We start from the raw sequence: 19,413 nt of genomic DNA on the forward strand, positions 1-19,413 counted from the left end.
CTGCCTTCTTTCTCTAAATCATTTCCAGCTGCAAGAGGTGCTTAAACAAAGGGTAGCAACACAATGTAAAATTCTATATTTTTGTTGTTGTTTTTTTTTTTTTTTTTTGGTTTTTGGGTCACACCAGGCAGTGCTCAGGTGTTATTCCTGGCTCCAGGCTCAGAAATTGCTCCTGGCAGGCACGGGGGACCATATGGGACGCCGGGATTCGAACCGATGACCTCCTGCATGAAAGGCAAACGCTTTACCTCCATGCTATCTCTCCGGCCCCGAAAATTCTATATTTTTGACTCACACCCACACTCCTTTGCTACCCTCCATCTCTTCCAAGGACAAACATCATGGGCACCCAAAGGAAGAGGAAGGCCTCTGGGACTCTGCTCTGACCACCCTCCACTAGCTTCATCTCTATGGCCCTTAGTCTCCAATCATCACACACACCCCACAGCCTGGAGGGAAGTCTGAGTTCCTCCTATAAGTGATCCTCAAAGACCGAGCATGGGAGCCATCCCACATCCTACTCTTCTGTATCTCACCTTTAGGAAATATTTGAGGAAGCCTTTTCTGTCAATCTGCCGAAGGTTACCCAAAAAGGGCAGGGGACAGGGGCCTGGAGGGAGACGTCCATGAGTCTTTGAGTGGCCCCTGCCCATGAGCAAAAAGAGTCCCATGAGAACAGCCAGGAGGAGAAAAGTGAGCATCTTGGTTCTGGTTGGCCAGCCTTCCTCTCCACTGCTTCTTTGAGAAGGGTTCTTTATCCTGAACCTGCCACTGTATTATATATGTAGCTTCAGACAATCTCGCCTCTCATCATGGCCCAGTAGCAAGAATTTAGACAAGACTCATCATGTGTCTCATATTTCCTGCTCATCCAGCCCAATGACCTGCTCACTCTACCATACTCTCCACCCCGATGTAGGCAGATGTCAAAATTCACAACAGTGATTATCTCTGTGTGTTGTCTATCTGTGTGTGTGAGAAAAAGAGACATAGAGAGACAAAGAGACAGCGAGAGATACTGTCCAATTTCTGGATGTGTGGGTGAGCATACCTACTTTTTCTAGTCATATATTTGCACTCGAACTTACGTGTTTCTCCATGCATCCTGGCAACTATGTATGTTCTCACATGATGTTGATATGTAAAGAGACTTTTGCATATACATGGGCTTGCTGGAGTGTTTGTGTATATTTATTGTGTGATCTTAAAAAACTGTATGGATTTCACCTCAGGAGGTGGGTTTGCATTTGGGTGATGGTGTTGTTCATCCCAGGGCCTAAGTGTGTTTCTCTATTGGCATATGAACTTTTGTCAGCACTATTTGCTATAAATATCCTTTTATCACTGAAATGACTTTGCATCTGCATCAAAATTCAGAGGTCTAATTTATGATTCAAGTTAGGATTATTCAAGTTAGGATTAATCTTTCTCTTATTTTGTGACTCTTTATCCCAATACCAAACTGTCTTCATGAACAAAGATTTACATTTCCTAGTATCTCTCTGTCTTTGTCCTTCAGAACTGGCCTTCTATTTCAAATGTGTACATTTAAAGTGTTTTGACACTTTTATTTGAATATTAAAAGCAATTAATTAATTTATACATATACACCCTATAGAGCTCCACATGGGGTGCATTAAATTGGTTTGGAATTGACATCTTTTCCATATGAGTTTTATGCCCAGTTGGAGACAGAATAGCTCTTCACTGGGCAGAGAATATGGTGGACAGAACAATGCACTTCAACAAAAAGGAGTGCACATTCTAATCACCCAAATATATGCCTATTTTAGGTCATATAGAAAAGCAGGACTAAGTTTTAGATAGAATTATAAAATGTCAGAGTGGAATAGTAGGCTGGTTCAATGTGATCCCTACATCCTTCAAAGTAATGGGGAGAGGAGGCAGAAGAAATGGATCCAAGGAAAATAATGCTGTGAAAGACTAGCCAGAGAGATTTAATAATGCTAGCTTTAAATAAGAGATGGGTAACAAGTGAAGAAATATAATAATCTCAAGTATCTGAAAAGGCAAAAAAATACACTCTCCCCCATAACTTATAATCTCACAAAGTATTTCAATCTAGTTGATTTATTCATTTTAATCCAGTGAGATCCATGTTGAACTTCTGACTTAAAACAAATCAGATGACCAGCATTCTATGGGCCCCTTCCCTCAGTCTCCTCATCAGAGCAGGAAGTGTATCTTGTATATTGGGGCAGTTTGATAAAGCCATACTCCATAGGGATGAGGTCATTGCCCTGGGGGGGGGCTGTTAATAGCCAGAGTGAAGTTCTGCAGGATAATGATAAAGAAGAGGAATAATTCTGTGAAGATGATGCCTTCTTCAAGAAAAAGACACTTCACTGTAAGCACAGAAGGTTGCTGGTATGGGCAGTTAGTCACACATGCTCTGTCCTGTCTCATCTGAATGCACAGACACCTGTGTCTATTGAAAAAGATTCACCTGGGGTTGATTTCTAGCTGCAATTCCAGATGGACTAAAGGGAATCCAAACTTTTAAAATCAAAAGCAGACTCTGGGCAGCTTTGCCAAACACACTTTTCAGAAAGCATTTGTAACTTCTTTTAGAATAATTAGTGACCATAGAGTTTGTGAACCCACTTCTGGTTGGACGTGGACATGTCAGTACTTTCACAACTGCAGATGACTACTCATACCTGGCTTAGCACATAATGTACTTTTTGTCAAACCAGAGAACAAGTGGATCTACCTCAAAGAACTATGGTGAAGTTAAACAAATTAAATGGAAAAAAAAACTCCTAGCATAAAACCAGCCTGAATGAAGAATCCTGTAGGTGTACTTGTGTATCTCTACAAGAAAATTGATGTCTATGGCAGTACACCTGTCTTTATCTGGGTTATTTCCTAACCTCAGACTCAGAGCCACGTGATTCATAAGTGAAAATCTACAAGGGACAAAAATGGTAGTAGGAGTTTCTCTATAGTGAAAAGAACCGCCCCAATGAGTTAAAAATGCAGGTATACAACTTAACAAAAGAGGTAATAGATCTATACTGCTTCAAAACATTTAAGAAAGAAATTGAAGAAAACCTAAGAAAATATAAAAAACATTCTATGCGAGACCTGCGATGCCGGCATCCCGAGCAACCCATACCAGGGACAGGGACCCCAAGCCCAAGCAGAGAGCGAACCGGGTGAGTCCCTTCCCTCCATGTGGGCGCCCAGACCTGTGGGTGCCCAGACGTGCGACGCCAGCATCCCGAGCAACCCATCCCAGGAACGGGGACCCCAAGCCCCAGCAGAGAGCAAACCGGGTGAGTCCCTTCCCCCCATGTGGGTGCCCATGCGTGGCGACAGCAACCCAAACAAGCTGCCCCAAGGACCCCAAGCCTGAGTGGAAGGTAGGAGGGGTGAGGAGAATCCTGCACCTGACCCACTCTGCGCCACTGGGACAGGCTAGAACCAATAGACTGGGTGATATTGGGCCAGCCACCTGGACCCTTGGGTGACCTAGAGCAACCCACACCCCTGAGCACCGGAGCGGACCTGGGACTCCCCAAGGGCTGAGGGCAGCAGCCGACAGGGATTGGCTGAGGGAATTTCTTCAGCTGAGGTTTGAAGGGGGCGGAGCTCCATTGACTCCCAAAGAGAAGAGGGAAGATAGAGAGCTAGGCTCAACAGCACCAGCAACCATTATGGCCAGGAGCGGAACTGCACCGCTGACAGGAATGAGAAGGAAATTGACAAGACCCACTGAAGGAAGGCTGACCTCTAGATAACAAAAGGGAGGAGAAAGAGTTAGGCTCAACAATGCGCTCCACCATTTTGGCCAGAGGAGGACATGCACTAGTGGACAACAAAATGGAGAAGCAATGGATCAGGCCACACAAAGAGCACAGGAGGAGCCAAACCTTAGTAAGCTCACCCAACAGCCCCCTCTAGAACCACCTTCAGGAAGGGGACCCATCTCCATGCCTGAATTTAGGCAGGCTGAATTTAGAAGGCACAGCACTCCAAAGCACACCAATGAATACAATGAAATATGGGTAAATCAAGGAGAACCCTAATAGCTAGCAATACGGAGACAAACACTAACAAGTTTCCAAGTCACCCAAAATGCACAGATCCATGGGAAGAAGACCTAAAAGCAGCCATGAGGGAGGAAATGCAAGAATTGATCAAAGAAATGAAAGAAACCCTAGCTACTGAGTATAAGAAATATATGGATGAACGAATCAGCCAAATTAAAAAAGAAATGTTAAAGAACATGAGAGATTCCATACAAAAAGAATTGAAGGAATTAAAAGACAAAGTAACAAGCCTTACGAGCAGAAACACAGAGTTGGAGAAGCACATTGAGGAACTCGAAGGAAAACTGCAAACAAAAAATGATCAAGAAACCAACAAAGAAATAAAAGGCAAAGCACTGGAAGGAAAAATTCAATATGTAATGAATACTCAGTATAATAGCCAAGTCTTGGAACCAACCTCAATGTCCAACAACAAATGAATGGATCATTAAGATGTGGTAACTATACACAATGGAATATTACATGGCAGTCAGAAATGATACAATCACAGACTTTGCAGCAAAGTGGATGGACCTAGAACATGTTATGTTAAACGAAGTAAGTCAGAAGACAAAAGATACACACAGAATGGTAGCACTATTCTGAAGCACCTAGAACATACATCTTATACACAACTAATACTCAACAATCAAATAACAGGGTTTAACAGGGTAGAAACTCTAAACACTGTAATAGTGAACATATACACGGGAGCAGTGCCCAAAATACATGAAAAAGGAACAACGCAAACTCTTGACTACATTATACCACAAAGAAAACAGCAACGCCAGAAACAACAGCATAGAGAGAAGAGGTATGTAATTAGTCTTCTAAAACAAAGACCCACAATAATCCCTTAGTGATCACAGGTAAAGAATACAACGGGAAATCACTGACTCCAATGGAAACATCCCATAACACTATGTTTTTTTTGTTTTTTTTGTTTGTTTGTTTGTTTTTAGGCAACACCCATTAACGCTCAGGGGTTACTCCTGGCTATGTGCTCAGAAGTTGCTCCTGGCTTGGGGGACCATATGGGACACCGGGGGATCGAACCGCGGTCCGTCCAAGACTAGCGCAGGCAAGGCAGGCACCTTACATTTAGCGCCACCGCCCGGCCATAACACTATGTTTTAATGCCTTTATCTTACTATATTTAAAATAACCTCTCAGCTTTTCTGTCCACAGGTGCCCTTGGATACAAAGGGTGGACAAACTAAGATGGCAGCTCGGGATACCACACGAGATACTATACCAACCTGGCACTACAAGATGGTCCTGAGAAAACTCTTTAACATACACCTTATCTCAAGATTATACCTTCTTTTAGGAATTGAAGCACGTGACCTGTCAGACCATTGAAGCAGTAACTGTGACGTACAGACTTAAACTACATTCTCTATTCATCGGACACATTCAAGCAAACTAGCATTCCCTTGCTATTTTCTCCTCTCTTCTCACTACTTTCTTTTTTATTTTTTTCTACTCTTCTCTTTACTTTTTTCCTTTTCTCCTCTCCCTTTCTTTCTAAAGTATTTTCTCTTTTCTCCCTTCCTACCCCTACCATATACCTTCCTCTTTCCCCCCTTTGAAAATCCATCTATCCCTTCACCCTTCAATCCCATCCAGACCTCCCACCGTATTAAAACTCTTCACCCTCAGTCCTTAAACTATTAGGCATCAAGATTGACCTACTACCCCCAACAAAACAGTACCCACCACCCAAGCGAAGGGACACCCAGTCAAACCCACACCTCGTCTCCTGCAAGAAAAGGCAGCCAACTCCCCTGCGGACTCATGCTGCGCAGCCCTCCCTACCAACTCCCCCTAATGTGGACTGTTACTTGAAACCGGACTTAGTTCCAAAAGTATCCCCAATGCAAGAACTCCAAGACCTCCCTGCCACAAATCTTTTGCCAATTTGAAGGTCAGGGGGTGTGATGGAAAGGTGCCTGGGAACCCACACACCACAAGAAAAACCCAAAACACAATGGGAAAACCTGTACTTCCAACATAAGCATAAGACCTGTATTATACCTCCTCTTTACCTGCTTTTCCCCAAATGTAAGGTAGTCTTTTGCATCACTTTGGTCCTTTAAATACTTCATTAATTCATTTTTTAAAATTGTTCTACATATACATATGTGAGCACATACATTTTTAATCCTATCTTTTTCATCTTTTTTGAGTATGTGACCTGTTTATGTTTTCCTCTCTGTCCACCCCCAAATGCACCAACAATATAATGTAGCACCATTTCTCCCTGCAAAGGCACACTAAAAAAAGGGAAAATCTTACATATAAAAAAGAGCTCTTGTCTACTAGAGATAGGAACTCATAGTTGTTTACAATACAGGGATATCTCTTACCTTGAAAATATGTCATGTGGAATCAACTTAGACCTCAGGTGATTAGATACCATCCATACAGCCTTAAACCCTGGATCCCAGACATAGAAACGGCACAGTTCTTCACAACAGCTGCAGGAAACAAATCCCATCCGGGACAGCCTTAATACTGTTGGAACACCAACAAGTGCCACCTCTAATACGATATCCTGACAACGAGGAAAATGGAAACAACTTGACCTAAGAGCAGGTTATCCTACCTTACCAGCCAATAATAAGACAAAATCAGAAGACTTGTTACCCGTTGGTTGTCCAAAAGCCAAGATCGCGATTTACAGATGACTGGCTGCTAGAACCATGACCAGACTGTATATATCTTGGGACCAATAAAAAAGCCCTAGTCTAGGGTTTGAACTACGACCTGCACAACAACCATGATCCCCAGTTCCAAAGATCTGGCAGAGACAATTGTAACGGAATGGGACTTCTGGAAACACAAAGAAAGATGCTATCCTAGGTGCCATCCTAGGTTCAGTGCAAAGTCCAAGACCACCAACCACAGAAGATGGATTAAAATGACACTGAGGGAACAGAACTTCTAGAACCACAAAGACTGACTTTATCATAAGTCCCACCTCTGGAACTGTGCAGATACTGAGATCTCTAGATACAGAGGACTGATTGTATCACCCAAGATGGAGCAGAAGTTTTCCAAACACCACAAAAGCACCACCGGGAGAGTAAATGATCCTGAACAGAGTCTATAGTTGATCCCATTACAATATACTCCAAGGGCGAAGAAACCCCATATCTCTTAGGCCAAGTGAATTCCTTTTCGAATGACCCCAATATTTACTGTGCCAGGCCAGGAGGGAAAAAAAACACAAAACATTGTTTATTTTTTATATATTATTTTTTTATCTTCATTTGTTATTATTATTATTATTTACCTATCTATTTTGGTCAATTTCTTTGTTTTTGTGTGGTTATTGAAGTTGTTGCTCCCATTTATAATTATTTTTTTTTCTCTTCTTTTCTTTTCATTCTTTATGTGCTCTGCCATGTTTCTTATCTCAAGACCATGGCGGTTTTTTGTTATGTTTTGTTTTGTTTTTTGTGGTGCTTATCATTATTGTTGAAGTCCTCACTGGATATTTGACACTTCTTTTTGTACTGGTGGAGTGTTTCACCTTCTTTTTCTCCTTCATCTCTTAAACCGATAATGAGAGCCTCTAGAAGAATTACGCTTATTTTCGGCATATTAGACTTTTACCCCAGTTTATAACTTTTCTCTTCTTCAAACAAAACCACGTAACTTGAACTAGCTAGTCCTGCCTCCCAATTAGAGGGGGAAATAAGGAAGACACCAGGACAAAACAGGTACAAGACTACTAAGTAGTAGGCTAGGTACTGAGGGGACCACATATTCTAGCAGCCCTGGGGGTGAGGGAAGAGGATATCGGAGGTAGGACAAAAACAGAGGTGTAGAGAGGACAAATTGGTGATGGGAATCCCCCCTGATTTTATGTAAATATGTACCTAAAATATTATTGTCAACAATATGTAAGCCACTATGATCAAAATAAAAATTATATAAAAAAACATTCTATGTTCATGAATCGAAAGAATCAATGTTATCAAAATAAGCATCTTACCTAAACTACTATATACCTATATATAAAGTATAAGCCGACCTGAGTATAAGCCCACTTCCCTAATTTTACCCTAAAAACTGGGAAAAGCTGGGGCCAGCGAGGTGGCGTTATAGGTAAGGTGTCTGCCTTGCAAGCGCTAGCCAAGGAAGGACCGCAGTTTGATCCCCCGGTGTCCCATATGGTCCTTCCAAGCCAGGGGCAATTTCTGAGCGCTTAGCCAGGAGTAACCCCTGAGCATCAAACGGGTGTGACCCGAAAAAAAATCATCCTAAAAACTGGGAAAAGTTAGTGACTCGAGTATAAGCAAAGGTGGAAAATGAATCAGTCACTGGTAAATTTCAGAATATATATATGCATATATATAGTATTCAATGGCAACTTTGATAAAGTGAATAAACCATTTAAGACAGTAAAGTATTGTAAATAAATGGTTAAAAAATCCTGAATCCTTATACTACAAAACCCCTGATTATAAGGATTCAGTGTTTTTTTTATTAATTTTTATTTTGACCACAGTGGATTACAAATCTTTCACAGTAATATTTTAGGTACATAGTGATATTGAATCAGGGGCATTCTCACCACCAATGTTGTCCTACCTCCACCCCTGTTCCCAGCATGTATCCCATATCCCCCTCTTTTGCCCCCAAGGCTGCTAGTATAAGTGGTATCCTCTGTGTCTAGCTTGTTGTAGATTGAGTATCAATTCTGTTGTAATTGGGTTTGGATTTGTTGTTTAAATCTGATCATTTTTTATTTCTACTCGATGTTCATACAACTGTTTGGTCTTGGTACCCTAAATTATTTCTCCCTCATTTTGTGAGGGAGATGGTTCAAGTTATGGGGTTCTGTTAGAAGAAAGAAAAAAGGGGGGCACAAATCAAACGAACACAAAAACAGGAGGAGTCCTTCTAGATGCTATAAATACCAATTTAAGAGAAGAAAAGGAAGAAAAACATAAAAACCATATAAAAATTAAACAAAAAAAAGCACCACAGCAATAAAAACAAAACAACATCCAAAAACCAAACAACAACCAAACAATAACCATGGTCCTGAGATGAAAACAAAACAAAGCACAAACAAAACTAAAACAAACAACAAAAATAATAACAAAAAATTAATTTGTGCTTTTTTTTATAGGCACAGTAAATATTGGGGAGATTAGAAAAGGAATTTTCTTGCCCTCAGAGAAACAGGGTTTCTCCACCCTTGAAGTATACTGTCATGGGAATAGCTACAGGCTCTGTACATGCTCTTATTCTCTCCCCTAAGTTCTTTTGTGCTGTCTGAAAACTTTCTGCTCATTCGTGGATGATAAAATCAGGCCTCTGTAACTAGAGATCTTGGAATTTGCACAAGTTATAGTATGTAGCCTATGATGTTTTTCTTTATGGTTCTAGAAGTTCTGTTTCATCACTGTTGTTTTAATCAGTCTTTTATAGTTGGTGGCCTTGGATTTTGCACCAATCCTAGGATGAAGTTTAGGATAGAGTCTTTCATTATGTTTCCAGAAGTTCTGCTCAGTTGAAGTTGTCACAGTCAGTCCTCTAAAATTAGAGATCTTGATTGTTGTAGAGGTCATAGGCCAAAGCCTAGACTAGGGTCTTTTTTATTGGTGCCAGGACAGGTTCTGCTTAGTCATGGTTGTCACAATCAGTCTTCTGTAGTTAGTGATTTTGGCTTTTGCACAGATCAAATGATGACTTATCTTCTGATTTCATCTTATTGTTAGGTGGTGAGGTAAGACAACCTGCTCTTAGACCAAGTTGTTGCCATTTTCTCATTGTCAGGATGTCATATCAAAACTGGCATTTGTTGGTGCCAGAGCAGTATTTAGAATGTCCCAGATGCAGTTTGGTTCCTGGAGCTGTTATGGAGAACTGTGTTGGTTCTATGTCTGAGATCTAGGGTTTAAGGTTGGACAATTGTTGTCTAATAACACTCAGTTTAAGTTGGACCACATGGCATATGCCCAAGGTGGGATGTGCCACTGTATTGTAAAATGTATGAGTTCTTATACCTAGTAGATAAGATCTGGTTTCTATACGTCAAATTTCCCCCTTTTTAGTGTGCCTGTGCAAAAAGAAATGGTGCTATATTACATAGCTGACACATTTGGGAGTGAGAGTGTCAGGATTTATTATCTCTGTGCCCTGGTTTTGACCCGAGCTTCAATCCCGGCAAGACTTTTTCTTGTAGGTTTTGTACCAAGCAGAACAAAAACAGATGAAGTTAAGGAGGAGAAGAAAGCAAAAACAAGACAATATATAAAGGGAAAACATAATAAAAATCCGTTTAAAAAAAGTAATTAATGAAACAAAGTGATGCAGGAGACTCTGTTACATTTGGGGATAAACAGATTAAGAGGTAGTATTATAGAGGTCTTAAACTTATAAAGGAAATATAGGCTTCCCCATTGTCTTTTGAGATATTCTTGTGTGAGGATGGAAAACAGGGCACATTTTCATCACACATCCTGGTCTTGTTGAGTTTCAGAAATTATTTGCAGCAGAAAGGGCTTGGGTAGTTTTTGCACTGGGGGTCCTTCTGGAGCTGAATCTGGTATCAAGCAAGAGTCCACATATGGGGGGTAAGAAGGAGGACCACAAGGCATGAGTCAGCAGAAGTGTCTGGTTGTAGTTTCTTGGTAGGGGATGAGATGTGGGGTTGAATGGGTGTTCCTTCGTTTGAGAGCTGGGTGATGGCCTATTGGAACAGTAGGTTGGTCTTGATATGTAATGGGTTAAGAACTGAGGGTAAAGAGAATTAGTAAGGTGGGATATAGGATTGGAATTGAGGGAGGTGAAGGGATAGTAGGATTTCTGAAGGGGGAGATGGGATAATATATAGAAGGGGCAATATACACTATAGGCATGGATTATAAACAATTTAGGTTTGGCTCTCATAGATGAGTCCTATCTCTATGTAACTCCTGCCCATATAAAGACATACATTAGTGATCTATTCTTAAGGTGTTGTTAGAGGTCTGACCCTAATAGCACTTAAGAACTGTTGAATTAAGATAAATAACTAGCTTAGGTATAGCTTAAGAGAGGAAGGAAGAGCAGAAGATAATAGAGGAGAACAGAAAAATAAGTAAATATAGTAAAAATAAATTTAAAATATTTAATAAATCAAATAAAAGAGATTGCTCAGTGTGTCGGAGTCAGAAGGTTTCCCCAGTTTCTAGGCATAATGCAAACTGAATATGGTATCTAGTATAACTGAGCACCGAGGTGTCAAAATAGAGTGTCTATCCTTTGAATCCAAGAATCCCTGTGGACAGAAAAGCTGAGAGGTTATTTTATACCTAGTAAGATTAAGGTACTAAAACATATTGTTAGGAAACGCTACCACTGGCATCTCTGGCTTCCAATCATATTCTTTTTATCTGTATATGAGCTCCCTATGACATTATTATAGGACTTTGTAGTAAAAGGCTGATTACATACCTGTTTGTTGTTTTAATTAATTAAATTAATTAATTAAATTAATTAATTGGTTCTGGAATTGGTGTGGAGATGCTGAGGCCTTTCTGGGCTCAACCTGGCTCTCACAGCCCTTATGGCCTGGCAGGTCTGAATGTTGCAGGGTTAGGGCAGAGAGTCAGATGAAGTTTCAGGAGTCAGTCAGCTTTATTTCACAGTTCCTACCACCATGCACATTGCCTCACATGGCCTCTTATACTAAGCCTTTTCCTAGGAGCTACTTCTCTACTTTTTCTGGGCTCTCTCAGCCTGTCTCCCTTTCAGCTGCTTCTTCCAGGCTTCCTAAGTGGCTTCCAGGCTGACTAACTCCCTTTGGTGACGCTGCTGCTTCCCTGGTGATATTCAATTGCTGATGCTGACTCTGATGCTGTATCTCTGATGATGATGCCTCTCCCTCCTGATGATGCCTCTCATATACTTCACTCTCTAACTCTCCTCATCCCTCTCTCTCCCCCATGCCGACTCCTCTCCCCACCCATTCTGATCATTCAGGTGGGATAAATTCAGGTGGGGAGGGGATACCCACATTCTCCACCTTTTTTTGTATTATTACATAGGCATTATTGATAAGTCTATAAGAGAGATACAACACATAAAATCACTATGTAAGATACACAATATAACATAACAATTGGAAAACATGCACCAGGATAGTTGAAAACTTCCAAACTCTAGAATTGTGCAAACAAATATTAAAATTAGATACAAAATTTTCTGTTTGCAGTAAGTCATAAAACAAAGCAATATGATACATAGAGATAAAACACAACTTAAATAGTAAGACAATGACCGATGCAAATAGTCAAAAGATTAACCTAAAAAAAAGTTGATTTTTGGAGGTAACCCAGGTTTAAAAAGTTTTAAAAGGAGCTTCTTTGTTGATCTTCAGCTGGTCTTGGATCCTCCATCTTCTCCATCATCCCTCTGTGTAGGCTGCTGGGGTCTATTAGATAATCTGCCACAGGTTAGGGGTCATGGGTCCTCACAAAAGGTGCCTCTCATAGAGAAAAAATGGTAATGGTGCTTGGGATGCTGCCCAGGGTCTTCAATTCTTTCTCCTTTACTACCTGTTTCTGTCTCACTTGAGGGGGCTCTTCGACCATAGGTGATGGGCCAACTGAGTGACTCTGGAGGATGAATTGACAGACCCTATGTCGATTGGGAGCATATCTGCTATCTTTTACTGGCATTCCACCAGGTTCGGTTACATTAGCAGCTTTTGGTTCCCTCTCTCCTTTCACAATATCAGACTCCACAGTCTCTCCAACACCAATGCTACACAAAAACTTCCTGGGATTGTTTCTCTTAATAGCTGTCCAGTGAACAAAGACGTTTTCTTTGGTGTCATTTCTGTTGATAAATCCATAACCATTCTGAACACTGAACCATTTAACAGTGCCCAGGACTTGGATCGCCAGCACTGGCTTGTCTACCTGACTCAGTGTTTGGGGCTTGGAAGTATCTTTGGTTGAGTCATTTTCAGACTCTGAGTCTGCAGAGATGGTAGCTGGCTTATCATTCTTGGGAGATGGGGGTCTCTCTGGCTTAGTGCCAGTAATAAACAATAAATTATTAGTTCTGGGAAGGCCTTTAGATCGAGAACTTGTCACCACTGAGAAGGTACTCTTCCCCTCTTATGAAATGTATGCAAGAGAATCTCTAGGGAGCTTGGCATGTATAGTCCAGAGTAAGAAATGCAGGTAGATACACCAGAGCAACATGAAACCATTCACAAAAGGAGCCATGTTCACCAATGTTCCAGTGAAAGGCAGAACAAATTCAGTCAAGCTTGAGGGGCTGTCATGGTGATAACCACCAAAGGGTACAGTCACAATTAGCACTCACCATTGCTGAGGTCTTCTTCTTGGGTCCAGGATTCAAGTCAGTCCCTGTTTGGGCACCAGTTGTTGTCTTAATATAATTTTTTTATTTTGGGGGGAGGAGGAAGAGGTGGAGGAAGGAGGTGGCTGGAGCTGCAGAGATGGCTGGGGGGGTAGGGAGAAGGAAGGGGAGGAGGAGAGGAGGAAGATGAGAAGAAGAGGAGGAGGAAGAAGAAGAAGTAAAAGGAGGAATAGGGAGGAGTGGGGGGGAGGAGGAGAGTCGTCTTAATATAAATTAATGAGTCCTATTGTTGGTAGGAGGATGGTGAGGCCTTAGTGGACTCAACCCAGCTCCCACAGCCCTTATGGTCTGGCAGGTCTGAAGGTTGCAGGGTGAGGGTGGAGAGATTCACAAAGCAGTCATATGAAGTTTCAGGAGTCATCCAGCTTTATTTTACAGTCCCTAGCGCCATATACACCTCCTTATATGGCCTCCATACTAAGCCTTTTCCGAGCAGCTACTTTTCTATTCCTACTGGGCTCTCTCGACCTGTCTCCCTTTCAGCTGCTTCTTCCAGGCTTCCTAAGTGGCTTCCAGGCTGACTAACTCCCTTTGGTGATGCTACTGCTGCTGCTTCCCTGATGATACTCAATTGCTGATGCTGACTCTGATGCTGTATCTCTGATGATGATGGCTCTCCCTCCTGATGATGCCTCTCATATACTTCACTCTCTAACTCTCCTTCTTATCCCTCCCTCTCCCCCATGCCGACTCCTCTCCCCACCCATTCCAGGTGTTGGCAGTTCTGATCATTCAGGTGGGATAAATTCAGGTGGGGAGGGGATACCCACATTCTCCACCTTTTTTGTATTATTACATAGGCATTATTAATAAGTCTATAAGAGAGATACAATTTAGACGAAAGACTTTCAGTTTTTCTCCATTGAGGACAATATTTGCCTCTGGCTTGTGGTAGATGGCCTTAACTATATTGAGAAAGGTTCCTTCCATTCCCATCTTGCTGAGAGTTTTGATCAAGAATGGGTGTTGGACTTGTCAAATGCTTTCTCTGCGTCTATTGATATGACCATGTGATTTTTATTTTTCTTGTTGTTGATGTTGTGTATTATGTTGATAGATTTACAGATGTTAAACCAGCCTTTTATTCCTGGGATGAAACTTACTTGATCATAGTGGATGATCTTCTTAATGAGGCATTGAATCCTATTTGCCAGGATTTTGTTGAGGATCTTTGCATCTGTATTCATCAACGATATTGGTCTTTAATTTTCTTTTTTGGTAGTATCTCTGTCTGGTTTAGGTATCAAGGTGATGTTGGCTTCATAAAAGCTATTTGGAAGTTTTCTCTTTTTTTTTTTTTTTTTTTTTTCGATTTCATGGAAGAGTCTTGCCAGGATTGGTAGTAGTTCCTCTTGAAAGGTTTGAAAGAATTCATTAGTAAATTCATCTGGGCCTGGGCTTTTGTTTTTGGGCAGACATTTGATTACTGTCTTAATTTTCTCAACAGTGATGGGTGTGTTTAGATATGCTACATCCTCTTCATTCAACCGTGGAAGATTATGAGTCCAAAAATTTATCCATCTCTTCCAGGTTTTCATTTTTAGTGGCATAGAGTTTCTCAAAGTAGTTTCTGATTACCCTTTGAATCTCTACCATATTAGTAGTGATCTCTCCTTTTTCATTCCTAATACGAGTTATCAAGTTTCTCTCTCTTTCTTTCTTTGTTAGTTTTGCCAGTGGTCTATCAATCTTGTTTATTTTTTCAAAGAACCAACTTCTGCTTTCGTTGATCTTTTGAATTGTTTTTTTGGGTTTCCACTTCATTGATTTCTGCTCTCAGCTTTGTTATTTCCTTCTGCTCCCTATTTTTGGGTCCTTTTGTTGAGCATTTTTTAATTCTATGAGCTGTGTCATTAAGCTATTCAGGTATGCCCCTTCTTCTTTTCTGATGTGTGCTTGCAAAGCTATAAATTTTCCTCTCAGTACTGCTTTTGCTGTGTCCCATAGGTTCTGATAGTTTGTGTCTCCATTGTCATTTGTTTTCAGGAAGGTTTTGATTTCCTCTTTGATTTCATCTCGGACCCACTGGTTATTCAGTATGAGGCTGTTTAACTTCCAGGTGTTAACGTTTTTCTTTTGTGTCCCTTTTAGTTCACATATAATTTCAGGGCTTTGTGGTCAGCAAAGGCAGCTTGCAAAATTTCTGTCCTCTTGATATTATGGAGGTATGTTTTATGTGCTAGCATGTAGTCTATCCTGGAGAATGTCCCATGTACATTAGAGAAAAATGTGTATCCAGGCTTCTGGAGATGGAGTGTCCTGTATATATATACTAGGCCTCTTTCTTCCGTTTCTCTGTTCAGGTCTAGTATATTCTTCTTGGGTTTCAGTTTGGTTGACCTGTCAAGTGTTGACAATGCCGTGTTGAGGTCTCCCACAATTATTGTGTTGTTATTGATATTATTTTTCAGATTTGTCAACAGTTGTCAACAGTTGTATTAAATATTCCCCTCATTCGGTGCATATATGTTTAGGAGAGTGATTTCTTCCTGCTGTACGTATCCCTTGATTAATACAAAATGTCCATCTTTGTCCCTTACAACTTTCCTAAGTATAAAGTTTGCATCATCTGATATTAGTATGGCCACTCCTGCTTTTTTATGCATGTTGTTTGCTTGGATGGTTTTCCTCCAGCCTTTTATTTTGAGTCTATGTTTGTTCTGACTATTCAGGTGCATTTCTTGTAGGCAGCAGAAGGTTGGATTGAGTTTTTTGATCCATTTAGCTACTCTGTGTATCTTAACTGGTGCATTTAGTCCATTGACATTGAGAGAAAGAATTGTCCTGGGAGTTAGTGCCATCTTTTTATCGAAGTTTGGTGTGTCTGTTGGTAAGTCTTGTCTTAAAGTATGCCATTCAGTTTTTCTTTTAAGAATGGTTTTGAGTCTGTAAAGTTTCTGAGCTGTTGTTTGTCTGTGAAACTATGTATTGTTCCTTCAAACCTGGAAGTGAGTTTTGCTGGGTGCAGTATTCTAGGTGAAGCATTTATTTCATTGAGTTTTGTCACTATGTCCCACCACTGCCTTCTGGCCTTGAGTGTTTCTGGTGACAGATCTGCAGTAAATCTCAAAGATGTTCCCTTGAATGTAATTTCTCTTTTCAATCTTGCTGCTTTCAGAATTCTGTCTCTATCTATGGGATTCATCATTGTGACTAGGATGTGTCTTGGGGTGTTTTTTCTGGGGTCTCTTTTAGTTGGTACTCTTCGGGCATGCAGGATTTGATCGCATGTATTCATTAGCTCTGATAGTTTCTCTTTAATTATGTTCTTGACTGTTGATTCTTCCTGGAGATTTTCTTCCTGAGTCTCTGGGACTTCAACGATTCTTAAGTTGTTTCTGTTGAGCTTATCAGAGACTTCTATTTTTATTTGTTCCCATTCTTTGAATAATTTTTCCATTGTTTGATCATTTGCTTTGAGGCTTTTTTCCAATTTCTTCTCCTATATGGAGTTGTTATTCATCTCATCTTCCAGTGTACTAATTCTATCCTCCACTGCTGTTAACCCATGGGAAAGCTCAACCATGTTTTTCTTCAATTCATCTACTGAGTTTTTCAGACCTGTTATTTGACCTGAAATTTCAGTTTGGAGTTTTCTCATTTCTATCTTCATATTTTCTTGATTCTTATTAGTGTTCTCTTCTATACTTTGTTTGAGTTCTTTGAACATCTTCCATATTGCAACTCTAAACTCATTATCTGAGAGACTGACTAGTTGGTTGGTCATGTTCAAGTCATCAGAGTTGCCATCTTCATTCTCTATGTCTGGCGCTAGCCTGCGTTGTTTCCCCATTGTCACACTTGTATTGTGGGTTTTTCTATGTGTTGTGGTTGTATTCATTGGCTAAATGATGTGCACGGTTGCGAAGGGGAGTGGCCATGCTCCTCTGACTCCTCCCTTTCTGGGTGTGTTGAGTCACCTCCATGGAGGGCTCACGGGGAGGCAGGCCGTCAGCTGATGAGCCACGCCGTCAGCTGATGAGCCACACAAAGGATAAAATCAGGCCAAAAATGCACAGAAGAGAGGCAGATAGGGGTGCTGGCATCTGAGATCCAGCAGAGTTCAGTGGCTCCTCCCTTTCTGGGCGTGTCGACTCACCTCCACGAAAGGCTCATGGGAAGGCGGGCCATCTACAGATGAGCCACACACAGGATGAAATCAGGCCAAAAATGCAGCACAGCATAGAAGAGAGGCAGATGGGGTGCTGGCATCTGAGATTCAGCAGAGTTCAGTGGCTCCTCCCTTTCTGAGCATGTCGACTCACCTCCACAGAAGGCTCACGGGAAGGTGGGCTGTCCGCAGATTAGCCGCACACAGGATGAAATCAGGCCGAAAATGCAGGACAGCACAGAAGAGAGGCAGATAGGGGTGCTGGCATCTGAGATCCAGCAGAGTTCAGTCAATACATCTTAACCTGTTTATCCTGGAAGTTCCAGCTCACCTCAGGAAGCTCACCACAAAGAGTGATGAGTTTAGTTAGAGAAATAACTACATTTTGAACTGTCCTAATAATGAGAATGTATGAGGGAAATGGAGAGCCAGTTTAGAGTACAGGCGGGGGTTGGGTGGGGAGGAGGGAGATTTGGGACATTGGTGATGAGAATGTTGCACTGGTGATGGGTGGTGTTCTTTACATGACTGAAACCCAAACACAATCATGTATGTAATTAAGGTGTTTAAATAAAAAAAAAACCTGTTTATCCCCAAATGTAGTCTCCTGCATCACTTTGTTCCCTGAATTACTTTTTTTAACTTATTTGTATTTATTACTTCATATACATATTGTTTGTGTTTTGTTTTCTTCTCCTCCATAACTTCATATGTTTTGGTTCTCCTTGGTACAAGCTATTATCTTGCCTGGGATAATAGCTCAGGTCAAAACTAGGGTGCAGAGATGATGGAGTCTGACAATCTCACCCCCAAATGCATCAGCAATATAATATAGCCCATTTCTTTTTACATGGGTATACTAAAAAGGGGGGAATTTTATGTATAGAAACAAGCTCTTATCTACTAGGGATAAGAACTTAGACTTTTACAATACAGGGGCATCTCCCACTTTGAACATATGTCATGTGGTCCCAACTTAGACTGAATGTGATTAGACAATGACCCTCCAACCCCGAACCCTAGATCCAGAAAAAGAACTGACACAGTTCTTTGCAAGAGATCCAGAAACCAAACTCCCTCTGGGATATTCTTAATACTTCTCTGACACCAACAAGCACCAGTTTTGATATGACATCCTGACAATGAGGAAATGGCAACAATTTGGTCTAAGAGCAGGTGGTATTACCTCACCACCTAATGATAAGATGATATCAGAAGACATGTCATCCTTTGTCTGTGCAAAAGCCAAGATTGCTATCTACAGAAGACTGAATGTGACAACCATTACTAGGCAGAACTTATCCTGGGACCAATAAAAAAGACCCTAGACTAGGCTTTGGCCTGTGATCTGTACAACAACCAAAATATCTAATTCCAGAGGTCTGAATGAGACAACTGCCTCTGAGCAGAACTTCTGGAAACATGCAAAAACCAAGACCACCAACTACAGAAGACTGATTAAAATAACAGTGATGGAACAGAACTTCTAGGACCATAAAAAAGACTCCATCCTAGGCTCCATCTTATGACCTGTGCAAATACCAAGATCTCTAGATACAGAGGCCTGATTTTATCATCCATGACTGAGCGGAAATTATCCAGACATCACAAAAGGACCTAGGGGGGAGAATAATAGCATGTACAGAACCTATATTTATTACCATGACAGTATACTTCAAGGGAGAAGAAACCCTGTATCTCTTAGGTCAAGGGAATTCCCTTTCTAATCTCCCCCAATATTTACTGTGCCTATACAAATAAAAGCACAAATTAATTTTTTGTTATTGTTGTTGCTTCTTTATGGTTTTGTGTGTGTGTTTGTTTTTTAAAGGGATTTGTGCTTTGTTTTGT

The 19,413-nt window shown here is 41.0% G+C and overlaps 2 protein-coding genes across 2 annotated transcripts in view; both read right to left on the reverse strand.

Moving 5' to 3' along the window:
- LOC126028134 (cytochrome P450 2B11-like) overlaps positions 1-19,413 on the reverse strand; it is a 260,434-nt gene that overhangs the window by 109,160 nt on the left and 131,861 nt on the right. The window lies entirely within an intron of this gene.
- LOC126027511 (cytochrome P450 2B11-like) overlaps positions 12,435-19,413 on the reverse strand; it is a 34,539-nt gene continuing 27,560 nt past the window's right edge. Inside the window, exons 10-11 of the mRNA XM_049786506.1 lie at positions 17,372-17,426; positions 12,435-12,504 (exon numbers count right to left, since the gene is read on the reverse strand). Coding sequence (XP_049642463.1) covers positions 12,435-12,504; positions 17,372-17,426 — 125 coding nt within the window. The remainder of the gene's footprint in view (positions 12,505-17,371; positions 17,427-19,413) is intronic.

The sequence above is a fragment of the Suncus etruscus genome, chromosome 14, assembly GCF_024139225.1.
Source record: "Suncus etruscus isolate mSunEtr1 chromosome 14, mSunEtr1.pri.cur, whole genome shotgun sequence".
Taxonomy (NCBI): Eukaryota; Metazoa; Chordata; class Mammalia; order Eulipotyphla; family Soricidae; genus Suncus; species Suncus etruscus.